The sequence below is a fragment of the Cydia pomonella genome, chromosome 19, assembly GCF_033807575.1.
Source record: "Cydia pomonella isolate Wapato2018A chromosome 19, ilCydPomo1, whole genome shotgun sequence".
NCBI classification, from domain to species: Eukaryota; Metazoa; Arthropoda; class Insecta; order Lepidoptera; family Tortricidae; genus Cydia; species Cydia pomonella.
Window position 1 is genome coordinate 6,269,499 of NC_084721.1, and position 14,653 is coordinate 6,284,151.

Below are 14,653 nucleotides of genomic sequence, written 5' to 3' on the forward strand. Positions count from 1 at the left end.
AAAACTTAGTTAAAGGAATAGTAAGAAGTTTTATTTTTTTACAAAAAAGAAACTTAGGCATGGACATGATGGTCACACTGGTATCTGTATATTTCAAGTAGTTAAAAAGTAGTAGATAACACCATCCATATTAGAGCGCAGAGAACGTGGAGACCTGATTGAGACATACAAAATACTAACACAACACTATGACCTCAAAGATTTTCATAAGATGCTAGAGCACAACAACAACAACCGTCTGAGAGGTCATCAGTATAAGCTGGTGTCTCGCAGGTCCTACAACAATCCTCATAGACACTTCTTTAGCAACAGAGTGGTCAAAGCTTGGAACAAACTCCCAGAGGATTAGTATCGACCCAAAGTGTCAATGAGTTTAAGAATAAATTAGATGCGCACAATGCAAATAACTGAAAACTTTATTGATGGCTTTGGATACAGGCATTATCAGTTTTTTCACTGCCTGCCTGCTTTACAAATAATAATAATAAGCCCCCAGGGCAGCTTGTGGCGAGCTGAATGGGAAGTGACGTCCCTTGGGTCCCATACCCCCGAGTCGGCCAGGCCCCTCTCTCCGGCTTGCCTTCATTGGCCGGCTGGAGTGAACACTGAGCAGGGGCCGCAGGACTCTCACCTCTGGCTTGCCTTTACCGGCCGTCCAGAGTGGGGTGTCAGAGCTGCTCGCAGGGTGGAAGTGAAATATGCATAAGACGCGAGTTGGCACAGTGGCTGTTTACAGCCACTGAGTAGAAAGCGGCGCACACCTCTCCACACCCTGAGCCGCTCACGCTACGTGTTGGCTTCGGCTCCGCGCACGCCTCCCAAAGGTCCGGAACACCATTGTTCCGTAATGGGAAAGACATACAAATAATAATAATATTACGCCTACAGATCTTGTTAGCCATTGTTTGAATTTACTAGAATTTTGATGAGCATATTCTAATGATAACACAATAATAAAGTACTCTTAGCTAAGTACGTCAGTACTATACCCGTACACATGGTTATGTGTGGCTTAACCTTATTCTGTTTACACATTGATTAGTGTTTATTTTGAGTTGCTACTTGCATTTATGCTAGCAACACTTGCTGCAGCCACACTTATCAAAGAGAATTTGAAATAGAGGTGGATTGTCAAAGAAAACTTAGAAGCTGCAATAAATTTACTGCTATCTTTCGAAACATGTTTACAACTTTTAGAGCGCCATTTGACTTTGATCCTTATTTACTGATATGTGTTAAAATTGTTAAATATCAAAAAGTGGCGCCATCTAATAGATCAAAGGCCCATAACCTTAAGGTTGTGCTTGGTAAGATGGCGCCACTCTTTGATATTTAACCATTTTAAGACATATCAGTGAAAGAATAAGGATCAAAGTCAAATGGCGTTCTAAAAGTTTTAATCATGTGTCGAAAGATGATGACTTATTAAAAATTACTTGAAAAACTTACCAATAATTTGCAGGAATAACAATCTCCATTCTCCATTGTCACCAAGCTATCCATTTTATTGTTTTTAGCTAACTCATACCCGGAGATTTTGGCTCCATATACTATGTCTACATTCTTCACTTCAGGAGAAGCCAGTTCAGTGTTTACAGCATGTTGTAACACATCATTTTCTACTATGTATGCCACATCATCATCTAAGATCTCGGAACTGCTGAATGTAATCAAGGCATCAGAGCAGGCATCCCATACCTAAAAGAAATTAAAAATTTTGATTAATCTGCAGGAATTCAGAAGCAAAAAGTTATTTCCTTTCTTCTTTTCTTGACCAGACTACTATTAAGATTTGCTGCGACAATAGGGAATTTTACTGCAATGTTCTGCCACCAGAGAGCAGCACTGTTACATATTCTAAGCCATAGAGTAAATACATACTAATGAGTCATGGGTGTTTTCTATATATTTAAGTATTTGTAAATATTTATATATTATATATATCGTTGTCTAAGTACCCTCAACACAAGCCTTATTGAGCTTACTGTGGGACTTAGTCAATTTGTGTAATAATGTCCTATAATATATATATAATATACTATGCCTTAAACAGTTTTTTGAGAAGTTTTCACTACGACATTAATGCATCAAGGCGGTTTGTTTACAGAGGCCTACTGCGAAACGCGAAAATCGTAGTTCCGTTATCTGCCTCTTTATCGCTTGAATACGCAAGAGTGATAGAGAGACTGATAACTTCAATATTCATGTTTCACAGTTGGCCTTCAGTATGTGCTAGAGGTGCCCCCTACGCATAGTTTTTCATAATATCCCCCTATTAACTTAAACAATGATCAATAACCATACTTGTTGAATAAACCCTAAACCACAGTACATCTTAAAAATCTGACAAAACAAAAGCTCTCTAGGCAGACAAAGACGTCAGATAAAATTTTAGGGTTTTTAAGAAATCCTAATTCAGAAAAACTTTACTCTCACTTGCATATGTCGTACAGGCTGCAGACGCATATCCTCCACATGTCTCCAGGCCTTAAGAGAGGTCATCAAAGTCTTTGTGTTCTGACTCAAGGCCACTACCCGGTTGCTATATTCCGGCTTTAGATTAAACCGCGGACTGGGACTGCCCTCCAGTAACAGCACTTTTAAATTTGAAAGTATGGAGTTCTTTCCTGAAATCATATTAATTATTACTGCAACTGGTATTCTGATTGCTAAATTATGAAAGCTATGATATGAAATTTTAAGGACACTTGCATGCATGCAAAGATATTAAAAAGGTAAAAACAATGTGGAGCAGACCATCCATCAGGTAAGACTGTCTATAAGTTCTTTTGTCCCGTCTAACTCATGCATATAAGACCTCTGGAGTTGCAGGCGCCCATAAGCTACGGTGACTGCTTACCATCAGGCAGGTATGTTTGTATATCACTGATGTGGTATATTAAAAAAAAATGTACACATACTCCACTTGAAGAATGTTGGTAGAGCGGAAGGAGCAAAGCTCTTCATTTTTTTTCTGAGTGACATACATATCGTCATGCTGCCCAATGTACCATGTACATGAGGATGTACCCTCTGTTTTGATAGAATGTGTACCTTCATTAAAAACGAATAAAGTAGCAATTCATTTATCTCGTAAAATGTATGAACACTACACTACATTCAAACTTCTTTAGCTATGATTTTGTATGGTGGGTGGCACGAGGATATACAATATATGAGAGTTCTTCCCTTAAGACAGTCTTCTCAACCAAAAATGCTATTGCCTTATGTGAAGACACTAAAGCTCAAACAAACTCTGGTACAATGAGAGGAGGCCTGTAGCCAGATTGGAAGATAAATTGGTTGGTAATTAAAGAGGCAGTAGAAGGTTTCAATAAATCATCTTAAATTTTAAACTTATTGCCGTGAAATGGGTATGACCATTTAGTATGCTTAATAGGCTGATACTTATAAGCAAAACATCCATGGCAATGTTGTTAATATAGCAAACTTAAATAGTTTTTTATAATTCTCCACTTACCTAAAGCGCAAGCCATAGTGCATCCAACCATTCCGCCGCCGGCAACAATAACATCGTATTTGTCTTTGATTTTATGTTGCGCATTCGAATCTGTATTTAAATTACGACTACAAACTATCAATCTCGAACATTTGTTCATTTTTATAGGTAGAATAAAATTCCGGTGAATGTTCTTTGGAAGCAACATTTTAATGTGAATTTTGGACTATACACTCAAATAGGACGCTGATTCCACTTTGTAGAGTTATCAATTTATTAGTGTTATACGGTATGTAAGATTTATTTAATTATAAAATTAACTCGACTATTATACGCGGAATTGTATTTTTTCATAAATTTAGGTTATTATTTATTTTTAATTCATGACAGTTGACAATGACATTGACATTACTTTTAAGTTGCCATATGTAGCATATAATCATGCTCTTTGATATGTATGTCCAAATTAAAAGCCTTAACAGTCGGACTTAACATACCGGACTGCGAATTTGGTCCGGTCAGCATATCTCTGTCTCGCTCCCACGTATAGGTGCGTCCTTAACGAACGTAAGGAGGACTTCCATCCACTAGATCGAACAGGCCTCGGACCGGACCAACGTGCAGTACGCCTGTTTGTTATAGCTTTTATGTTCCTTTCTAGTGATTATATTCTCTTTGTTCCCTACTTAAATTTAAAGAAAAGCATCTATTGCTAAATATACTCTGGGACAACCACTTTGTCACTAGAAAAAGGAGCGAGATTCAAATTCTTCATCGGCAGTCAACTCGTCGCGCCTACATTTTTTACTGACAAAGTGGGTGGTGTGTCAGAGTATATTTATATAATTATTGCGTGTGTACTCTAGATTTTTCACTGTCCACTCAGTTAGTCTGTGGAACGATCTCCCAGTGGACGTAAGAAAATCACAATCTGTTGCCTCACTCAAGGAGAAGTTGAAAAAGTTGTGGTTATTAGACTCCTGATGTTAAAACTGAGTACTTTATATATATATATATATATATATATATATATATGTTTATGTAAATTATGTATGCATACATGTATTTATAATGTGTATTATATGTACATAGGTTTATGTATATGTTATAGTTTGCGTATTCATACTACGGGGTTTCTACTTTTTATTATATTTTATTATTTACTATTTATTGCTCTCGTCCTAATTTTATGTGTACCTATCCAAAATTCTCATATTGCTGCTGTTTATATTGATTTGTCTTTCACCTGTTAGTGTTTGTTCTTTTCGCATTTTCTCAAAAGTTAGCTGGAAGAGATCTCTTTAAGGAATAAGTTCGCCTTTATACATAACTTTTGTTTTGTCCGTTTTATGTTATAACCTGTTTATGTGCAATAAAGTGACATACATAAATATATTCTTGATCTTATGTAATGCCAACACGTGCAAGTGCGAGTCGGACTCACCCATGAAGGGTTGGGTACGCAAATACGTTGGGGAATTAATGACGTATTAAAAAAAAACTACTTACTATATAGATCTCGTTCAAACCAATTTTCGGTGGAAGTTTAGAAGTGTCTCTCGCGCAAACTATTCAGTTTAGAAAAAAATGATATTAGAAATCTCAATATCATTTTTGGAGACCTATCCAGAGATACCCCACACGTATGGGTTTGATGAAAAAAAATTTTTGAGTTTCAGTTTATGTAGTATGGGGAACCCCCAAAATTTATTGTTTTTTTAAAACTACTAACTAGATCTCTTTCAAACCAATTTGCGGTGGAAGTTTGCATGGTAATGTACATCATATATTTTTTTTAGTTTTATCATTCTCTTATTTTAGAAGTTACAGAGTACATCTACTTACCAAGTTTCAACAGTAAAGTTCTTATAATTTCGGAAAAAAGTGGCTGTGACATACGGATGGACAGACAGACAGACATAACGAATCCATAAGGGTTCCGTTTTTTGCCATTTGGCTACGGAACCCTAAAAATACAAAATTTTTCGATGGAATCACCTTTTTACAAAAAATAACTTTTCAAAGAAAATAATTGGAGTCTGTCAAACAACTTTGTCAGTAGAAAAAGGCGAATTTCAAATTTTCTACCTGACGATAACTCTTTGCGCAATTTTTTTTTTAATTTGCCGCTTTTTTCTACTGACTGAAATGGCTTGACAGATTATAGTACTTAACTTACTGGAGCCACCATAAGGGTGTAAATTATTTATCAAATTACTTACTAATCGGCTTCCATATAGGGTTGTAGACCACGTCTCCGAGGGCAGACCCCAGAGGGTGCGAGAGAATTAAGACTACCGTTGCTCCAGTACTATTATAGAAGACAGCTTTAATACTAAACTAGCGAAGTCTCTTCATCTTACAGAAGACCACATGTAAGTAAGACCTTTCCGGTGCATGCGACACTAAACTCAAAGTACACCAATCCTCAATTACTACCAATATTATATCAAACTATTCTCATAACGAATGAAACTCAAATGAACTTGTTACCAAAATGAACCGTTCTCGATTTGCACTTTCCTCAATATGGGCCAACTCCAAATGGACTGAAGCTCATAAAAACCGATACACAGAAGGCTCTTTTCCCAAAATACCCTAAATTTCAATCACAGAACACCCGTTTCCCATAATGATTGATTCACAAAACGGCCTTTTCCCAAAATACACTAAATTCTGATTGTCATATTTTAGGAAAGGAATCGATGTCATTATTTTGTTTCTTGAGATTTACCATGGCCAAGAGGAGGTCCAGCACTGAAATTATTTTTTATTGAGAACCAAAAAGGGCGCCCGCTCTCCTTTATGATGGGCACAGGTATAATTTTAGTCACGAGAACAAAAATTCTAAGAATTGGAAATGTGCGAATCGCACTACTGGTTGCTTCGCATCCGCGACATCATTTGATCCTACGCGATTGGATTGAAGCGAAAAAAAATGTAATTCCCACTTAATGTGTATGGGAGGCCGAAGATATTAATTTGTATATCTATGTCAACTTTTAGCTTAATAGCACTAACCATCACGGAGCAAAGCTGCGGACGGACAGACAGAAAGACAGACAGACAGAAGTTGATTACGGAACCCTAAAAATAGTAAGGATAGGGAGGTTACAAAGAAAGTTTTTTGATTCAGTGTATACGTTTGGAGGAAATTGCCTTCCTCGAAAAATTTTGAGCAGTAGTAGTCGTCCGAATTGCCCTATATAGTTCTATAAGGCAATTCTGACATCTTAGAAAAATACTACTATACCGAGCTTAACAAAAATATGAAAAATCAAGGGAATAGTGCATTACAAGTACTTTCAACAAAAATAGTTTTCGCTGAAAAAATCTCTTTCCTAAACATAAGTGCCGTGAGTTTGATACGAACTAAAGAGCCCGGTAACGTTTTTTTAGATTTCACTCAATTTATCGATACTATTTTGCAGCAAATTGTAATAAATATATTAGTATGTACCTATACATATTTCATATTGGAACCCTAAAAAGCACCGTACCCGTATAAAGTATGACAATCGTGAGTTTGGTGTATTTTGGGAACATGACGTTTTGTGAATCAATTATTATGAAAATCGGGTGTTCTGATACTTTCCCGTATTTCAAATTTAGGGTATTTTGGGAAAAGAGCCTTTTGTGTACCGGTTTTTATGAGCTTCAGTCTATTTGGAATTGGCCCATATTGAGGAAAGTGCAAATCGAGAACGGTTCATTTTGGTAACAAGTTCATTTGAGTTTCATTCGTTATGAGAATAGTTTTTTATAATATTGGTAGTAATTGAGCAGTAGTGTATTTTGAGATTAGTGTCGCATGCACCGGAAAGAGTAAGACGAATGTTCTCCACGTCTCTAGGCCTTCACAGCCACAATAACACATCTACAATTCTGCACACAGTACTTGTATTTAAGTATAAATCTACATGCCTAAGTGTAAGGCCTGAGTGGACGCTCGAAGCGGAGCGTTCGGCAGGGCGTGCAGCGTGGCGTCGGGCTAACAAGTGATTTTATAACAGCGTGCACTAAGGCTGCTCCTATACGTTTGCTTTTGTTGAACATGCACGCCGCACGCCCCGCCCCGCACGCCCAACTCGAGAGTCCACTCAGGCTTTACACTAAGGCGTGATGGATGAGATGATGACTATTTTAACTATATAAACCTGTGTTGGCTGTGAGGATCCCCAAGTACTACGGTAGGTATTGGTAGAATTTCAATTTTCATTTAATTTTTTTTAAACATCCATCGTAACAGTGATTGATTAGGAATGAATGAATCTGATATGTTGGCAATTTAGATATGAATGTACTTTTTGTAGTTTCCAATGGAAACGAATAACAAGAAGATTAACTAAAACCACTGAAAATAATTATCCAGCATTTCATTTTTAGATACTTATTTAGGTATTGTTATGGGCTTAATAACTGAATAACGAAGATAGTGTAAACTAATTAAACGAAGAAAAGTGCGAAACGGTGAAAGTAAATTCAATGAAGAGGATTTTTAAACATCCGTGCTCGAAGCCCTAATTGATGATTAGAATGCAATTTAGACGGCTTGTTCAATACTACAGGTAAGGTATATTTGGAGGCCTTTAAATTTTCTTTAAAATAGAATACCTAAAGTATGTGAATGATGTATTTATAAGCCTGTATTTGTATTCACAAGAACACAAAAAATGTTACCTAAGGTTGCGATAATAACATAATTTGAAACAAATGTCTATCCATTCAACAAATGACAATACCCTAAAAGCATATCTATCTAAATTGTTCTATGAATAATGGAGAGCTAAGGCCATTCGGTATTTTCTATTGCTATGCGCAAAGTACATGCGCGGACAGCCATGGCAACGATTGCTACAACAATCTGTTCCCTAAGTAATTCACCCCCCGTAACTTAGATACTTTGTTTTAGTCGTAAATTTTACTGTAACGTAGATATGAACCATAGGTGTAGTGTATTTACAAATGCTTGCCTTAAACTTCCAGTGGATCCCGTTAGTAAAATGCCTAAACCCGACTATGAGAGAAAAGACAAGTTTGTAACCGCACAGAATTCCATTGATTCTTCTTCAACTTGTTCGGTGAATATTGTTAACGTAAATACGGAGAAAATAAAAGATTTCTACCGCTCTATTCCTAATTATAATGAAATAAATCATCTGCCGACTGAAGAATTCTATTCTACGTTAAGATCTTTAAGACAGAAGAAGAAAGTAATGCTAGAATATGCTGTGGACTTAATAGATGATTGTAATGGGGATAATATACAAGCAAAAGAGGAAGCGTACGGCATTGACAATAAAATAGTTGATAAAACTGTTACAACACCTTGTGGTAGTGATAGTACATTGAGGCGTAAATACGGCACAGAGAAAAAAGATAAAAGCTCAGAGTTCAATGGAGCTGCAAGGATTAACAGAAGACGTGTTTCTGATTGTTCCAATAAGAACCTGTCTATGTCTTCTATGAAACAACCGACTAAAAAGCTGACTGTTACCAATATCGAAGTCAAAATAGACGATGATCCTAAAATGAATACTGTTAAATGTAGTTCCATGAAAGAAAAGACGTCGAAACCAAAAAGAAACCATTCCGCCTGTTCCATATCCTGGAACGATGATAAAATTGAAAGGAAGAACGAAGTCGACCAAAAGTTTGACAAGTTTTTTGACGGAGCGGAATATTCAAGACTGAAGAAAAGTACTATGGACGACGATGAGTTTAAAACTCAAAGTATGCCGTCTAGTCCGTTGAGAGCTAAGCGATTTGGGTCACCCCAGAGGAGACGTAGGAGTATAACTGTGCCGAAGCCGTTTAAAATGACAGAAAGGTAAGATAAAATTAGATACTTTTTATTAAGTTACGTGGAAATTACGGCTCATTAGGTAATTACCGAAGGCAGTAGTAGCAGATATTTAGAACAACTATATAGCTCATCGCGTCATCCACAATGACGCGCAGTTTTGTGAAATCTTACCTTTAATAACATGACACAATTCGAGTCAAGGCACGCGTCCTTGTGAATGACACGATCTATATATGTCCAACAGCTGAACACATGCGTCCTCTCAAGAGGCTTTAGCCTATAGTCCTCAATTTAACAGCTAATGTCAAATGTGGTCTATATATACACGCACCTTTGATTTTTTCATAAATGTATGTATTTAATAGGTACGTTTGCCAACGAGTAACTAGTCCGAGTAATTAGTGCTTTGTGTTAATGTAGGTAATCTGCAAGATTTTTTTCCTTATTTGTAGAGATGAAGAAGTAAGGGCAGTAAACGAGCTTCGTAGCCTGCAAAAGTCGTTTTCCGAAGATATGCTTCACAGAAAATGCGACCGTCAGCAATTCCGGACCAAACCTATCCCCATAGAGTCTCGGATACCTCTCTACGACAAAATTCTTGAGGATCAAGCGATGAGGTTTCAATTTCCATGGTTGAACTATAAGCAATTGTTATTATATACGTATGCCATTTGGTCATAAGACTGTAGGGTCTGTAGGACCAACTATACCAAAGAGAAATTTAAGCGGGTCATTTTGTATTGCCATTCCCTAAAAGGAGACCCGCTTTCATTGCTCTTAATTGTAGTAAATTTGTCTTTTTGGTTTGGTCATTCGACTTATCACTTAAGGATATACACGTTTGTTAGCAATCTGACTTTAATGTATCATTATCACCATGAATGGCTTTGTTTCTGTTACACTCTATCTAGTCAGTAGCAACCTGTTCATTCTATCTATTAGAAACGCTACTTTTTTCGCATTGCACAATTTTTATTTTACCTACGTTATGTTTACAGGTTGATTTCCAGGCCCGCACTATGAATACGAAAAAGCCTAGGTATTTTTGGTTATTTTGCTGTAAATATATAAATAGGTCGTACACGTCGAGTAGGTCTCTCCTGTGAACATGAACATACCGAAAGTTAATAAGGACTTACATAGTGTAATTTTCTGATCAGACCCTTGTTCGGTTGAAGGGGTACTTCTTTTCTATTATAACTCGTGTATGTACAAGAGCGGTTACTATTGCTCACATGAGTGACAACTTTATTTAGATTCTTAGGTGACGAGCTTTCCAACATATTCATTATTCATTTTTTAATTTTAATTTGGCTTAGGTTTTGGTACTCTGTGGCCTAGTCACTTAATCAGTTTACATTATAATCGCTTACCATCAGGTGAACCGTCTGCTCGTTTTACTCCTGTATAATAATAAAAAAATAGTGATTGTTTTAAATAAACGAGCATCAACATATATTTTAGGAGAGCTATAACGAAAATCAACAGCGAAGCAGAGCTCCGCGCTAAAATGAAGCCTTTCAGTTTTACAAAAAGGGAAGAAGGCGGATTGGAAGCAGGAAGAGGCTGTGAACGAGCGATTCACGCCCTACCGAAGCCGAAGAAAAAGAAAAGATTTCGCGCAAGGCCAGTGCCTAAGAATTTGTTTTCAAACTATTTTTACGATAAAATGAAGGAGGAAGAATTTTTTAGGTCAGTTTCAATGAATATGTAAACAACTATAGATTATTTATATATCTAAAATTTGAAGGCATCCTATATAGTACACAATTACACATACAGAACGTTGAATCACGTTTCAAAAGCGTCTGTTAATAAAAATGTTGTCACATTTGAAGTTGTTACTGTAAGTAAGTAAGTAAACACTTTATTGTACGAGAAAAATAAATATGACATCAGATGGAATATAATTGGGTAGTACAAAGGCGAACTTATCCCTAAGAGGGATCTCTTCCAGTTAACCCATACCTAAAAGAGTAATTAAAAACTATATCTAAAGTAATTATATATTATTACATACTAATATACTATATACATATAAATAAATATCTTTATATACATATATGAATAAATATAAATATATATTATGACCGCACACATCTTCCTACCTGTCAGTAGGTTCTTCATCTGAGAGCCATAGTTTTTTTAGTTTATATTTTAGCGATGCCACTGATTGACACTGTCTCAAAGGAGGTGGTAGCGCTGTATTGTCGTTTTGGGAGACAGCACAGACAGAGATACGACTTCAATGCGCATCGTTAGTATTTTAAGGGTTTTCTTGATGTCACCTTTAGGATTCAAATTGTTCTTAGGGATGGCCAGGGGGTGCCATAAGATCTCAAAAAATTGAGAGAATAGGTATACATGGACATTTCCACTTACGTGGCCAGGTGGCCGAGCGGTCTAGGCATCTGTTGCGTAAACATAGGACGCTGGTTCGATTCCAGATTCCAGCCCTGGGCACAGGAGGCCTTGGTCATTTTTTCCTTCGTATATGACATTAAAAGCGGTGGTGGCCGAGTAGATATGACGTCCGACTTTCAATCCGGAGGTCGCGGGTTCAAATCCTGGCTCGTACCAATGAGTTTTTCGGAACTTATGTACGAAATATCATTTGATATTTACCACTAGCTTTTCGGTGAAGGAAAACATCGTGAGGAAACCTGCATACATCTGCGAAGAAATTCAAAGGTGTATGTGAAGTCCCCAATCCGCATTGCCCGCATTGCGGGAATAGCGTGGGGACTATAGCCCGAGCTATATATATCTCTCGCACATGAGAGGAGGCCTGTGCCCAGCAGTGGGACGTATATAGGCTGAATTACTATATATTATTATATGACATTAATTTTCGGTTTATGATTCTCATGTTAATACATATTACAGGTCAATGAACCGGCGAATCAGATCAGAAGAAATGCTCCGAAGCGCTAACCTTCCCGGCTCCATGGCTATGCGCGATCGCAGCCGGTTGTCCACGCCAGCGGCCCACAGCGATTTGCCCATCGATCCATCTCCTGGCATCCCATCTGTCAGTTCTTCTGACAGACAGAGGAGTAGGAGTCCGGAGAAAAGGAACAGATACGAGAAAACGGCGAAGGAAAACTTTATTACGACTAGTCCGAAGCCGTTTAGGTTCAATACGGCTGACAGAGCGGCGAAGAAGGTACGAGAAAAATTATTCTTGGTGCAACTAGAGACTATTTCAGTTTATTCTTGGTGCTTAAGCATTAAGTGGCGTTTTGTCAGCAGTAGTCATCCATCGCACCTGCTCAAGCGACCTCGTTTGACCTATTTTTTGGCATCTCGTAAATCAGTTCTTCTGACAGACAGGTATCGAGAAGCCCGGAGAACAAGAATTAGAAAAGGGTTGAGGAAAAGGAAAAGTTTACCATGAGGGCCTACCGCGAAAACTAAAATTCGTAAATTGCGGGGATCTTTCTCTTTTACTCCAATGAAGGCGTAGCAAGTGCAAAGAAGGATTAAAGTGACAGAAGAAGACGCCCGCAATTTGCGAACTTTGATTTTCGCGGTTATACTTAGACCTGAAGCCGTTTAGGTAGGCTGACAGAGCGGCTAAGAAGCTTAGTGGCCGCTATCACCACATTTGTTTAAATGTAGGTATGTCTATAGTTCTTATGATTCACGATGACTCTCAAATTTGTCAAATCTAACCTTTAATAACATGACAATACGAGTCAAGGCACGCGTCTTCGTAAATGACTCGATCTATAGAGAATTAAGTGGTGCTTTCGTGGCAAGTCGCTAACTGGCAATTTGCAACAGTAGTCTAACCTTTACAGATGTCCACAGGAGAAGAGAGGTAATAGGGTTGTTTCCATCTACAAATATTAGGGCAGAATTGTATCCCAATAAATTATTTTGGATTATAAGAACATGTTAAACTACTTTTAGGGGACCTGTAATGACTATATTTTTGTAAATATTGAATTTAAGATATCTTTTGGCACACGTCACGTGACCAAACTCGAAACGACATTGAAGATTCTGATGACGTCACAACTCTCGGATTGACACTGTTGACAGTTAGGCGATAAACAACAAATGACAAATGTCAGTTGACAGTTCGTATCTTCTACGTGCGTATGTAGTTATGTGTCAAACCGTAAACTGTGACGTCACACAATTTTCAAAGAGCGTTTTGGGCGCGAAAGCATTTGTCAAAATATATTTTGTTAATTTAACATATTTAAAGCCGTTTTTAGTATAAAAGTTGAGTTTTAGGGCAACTTTTAGTTAATATAGAACGTAATACGAGCGTTTCAAAAAATTGGAAACAACCCTATTCAAGGAGTTTAGGCATTCTGTGTGCATACAATAATATTCGCATGGCATTTATAGAACTAGTCAAATAAAAAATTTAATGTGTTTATTAAAGCAGCCAGTTTATGGGAAATTACACATATTAAACCGAGGCCAGGTTTTTACTTAAACTGCCTACAAGTACTTGAGATAATGACACAAGTATGATTCCCTTCCTTGTGTTTTCAGATGCAAAACGTAGCAATGAAAATGTCCCAAGAAAGCAAAAGCACCGAGAGCGTCGGTACCAGCGGTGACGTAGGAGTTATGCGAGGGTTCTCCGCCTTGGAGCTTCGAGCTGCAGCCTCAGGCCGATCGAACCTGGCAGCTCTGCTGAGGGCCGAGGCGGTCCGCCGACGGTTTGAGATGGACGCGGCCAGTAGGATGGCAGAGCAGCGGAGAATACGCGAAATGCGTCACAGGGATCGCTTGCTGAGATCTAACCCAGCGTGGACTCTGGTTAAAAATAAGTGAGTCATGTATTCCATTATTATTTTTGATGAATTATTTGCGGAATGCGTTGGTATATATTTATTATGGTGCCATTTCTCTTAAGAAAAAAAATTTACAATATTGCGCGTCACAGAAAAATGGGGACAATGATTTTAATTGTGATGAGACGATAAAAATTCTTATATTCTTTCAGTGCTGAAGAAGACATTGCCATGCGTCTGCAAACTCGACGCGACGAGGAGCGAATGAGGCGAGAGGAATTCCTCCACGAAATGGAACTTATGTATGGAAGAGTCCAACAGCAGCCTCTGCTTTTTGAGAGATATTACGCACCGCGATCTCACTCCGCTCCCGTTGACTACATACAACTCTCCCCGAGAAAAACCAAGAAGAGGAGCTCAAGGAAATGTAAAACATACCATTTTAATACTCCTAGCGTATCGCGGAAAGACTCCCTGAATGACTACAATGCAAACATGATGGAATATTTAAATAGAATAGAAAACGACGAAGATGCTATTGATAGTCTTGATGGTAAGTGAATGTTTTAGTTATGGTGGAGTTTCTTTAAGCAATGTGGTCAGTAAAATTTGTTTAAAAATAAAGATGTA

The 14,653-nt window shown here is 37.7% G+C and overlaps 2 protein-coding genes across 5 annotated transcripts in view; one reads left to right on the forward strand and one right to left on the reverse strand.

Annotated features, from left to right (window-relative positions):
- Positions 1-3,852, reverse strand: part of LOC133528275 (ubiquinone biosynthesis monooxygenase COQ6, mitochondrial) — a 29,718-nt gene extending 25,866 nt beyond the window's left edge. Inside the window, exons 1-3 of the mRNA XM_061865589.1 lie at positions 3,482-3,852; positions 2,437-2,627; positions 1,450-1,698 (exon numbers count right to left, since the gene is read on the reverse strand). Coding sequence (XP_061721573.1) covers positions 1,450-1,698; positions 2,437-2,627; positions 3,482-3,668 — 627 coding nt within the window. The 5' untranslated portion in view covers positions 3,669-3,852. The remainder of the gene's footprint in view (positions 1-1,449; positions 1,699-2,436; positions 2,628-3,481) is intronic.
- Positions 3,853-4,542: 690 nt separating this feature from the next.
- LOC133528273 (protein FAM161B) lies at positions 4,543-14,641 on the forward strand. Of its 4 annotated transcripts, none has more exons than XM_061865586.1 (8): positions 4,543-5,835; positions 7,847-8,028; positions 8,447-9,290; positions 9,719-9,883; positions 10,731-10,958; positions 12,153-12,432; positions 13,779-14,059; positions 14,236-14,640. In XM_061865586.1, exons 3-8 carry the CDS (start codon positions 8,464-8,466, stop codon positions 14,582-14,584), a joined length of 2,130 nt encoding a protein of 709 aa, XP_061721570.1. In that variant the 5' UTR covers positions 4,543-5,835; positions 7,847-8,028; positions 8,447-8,463; the 3' UTR covers positions 14,585-14,640. The 4 variants fall into 4 exon arrangements, with proteins under 4 accessions (XP_061721570.1, XP_061721571.1, XP_061721569.1 ...); XM_061865587.1 differs by lacking the exon at positions 4,543-5,835 and adding an exon at positions 6,207-7,650; XM_061865585.1 differs by lacking the exon at positions 4,543-5,835 and having other exon boundaries at positions 6,207-8,028.
- The last annotated feature ends 12 nt before the right edge of the window (positions 14,642-14,653 follow it).

Bases quoted from the DNA above. Each gene is read 5' to 3' on its own strand.
- LOC133528273 (XM_061865584.1), top strand. From the start codon at position 8,398: ATGAACCATAGGTGTAGTGTATTTACAAATGCTTGCCTTAAACTTCCA. The intron at 9,291-9,718 runs GTAAGATAAAAT...CCTTATTTGTAG, and splicing joins CCGTTTAAAATGACAGAAAG to AGATGAAGAAGTAAGGGCAG. The intron at 12,433-13,778 runs GTACGAGAAAAA...TTGTGTTTTCAG, and splicing joins CTGACAGAGCGGCGAAGAAG to ATGCAAAACGTAGCAATGAA.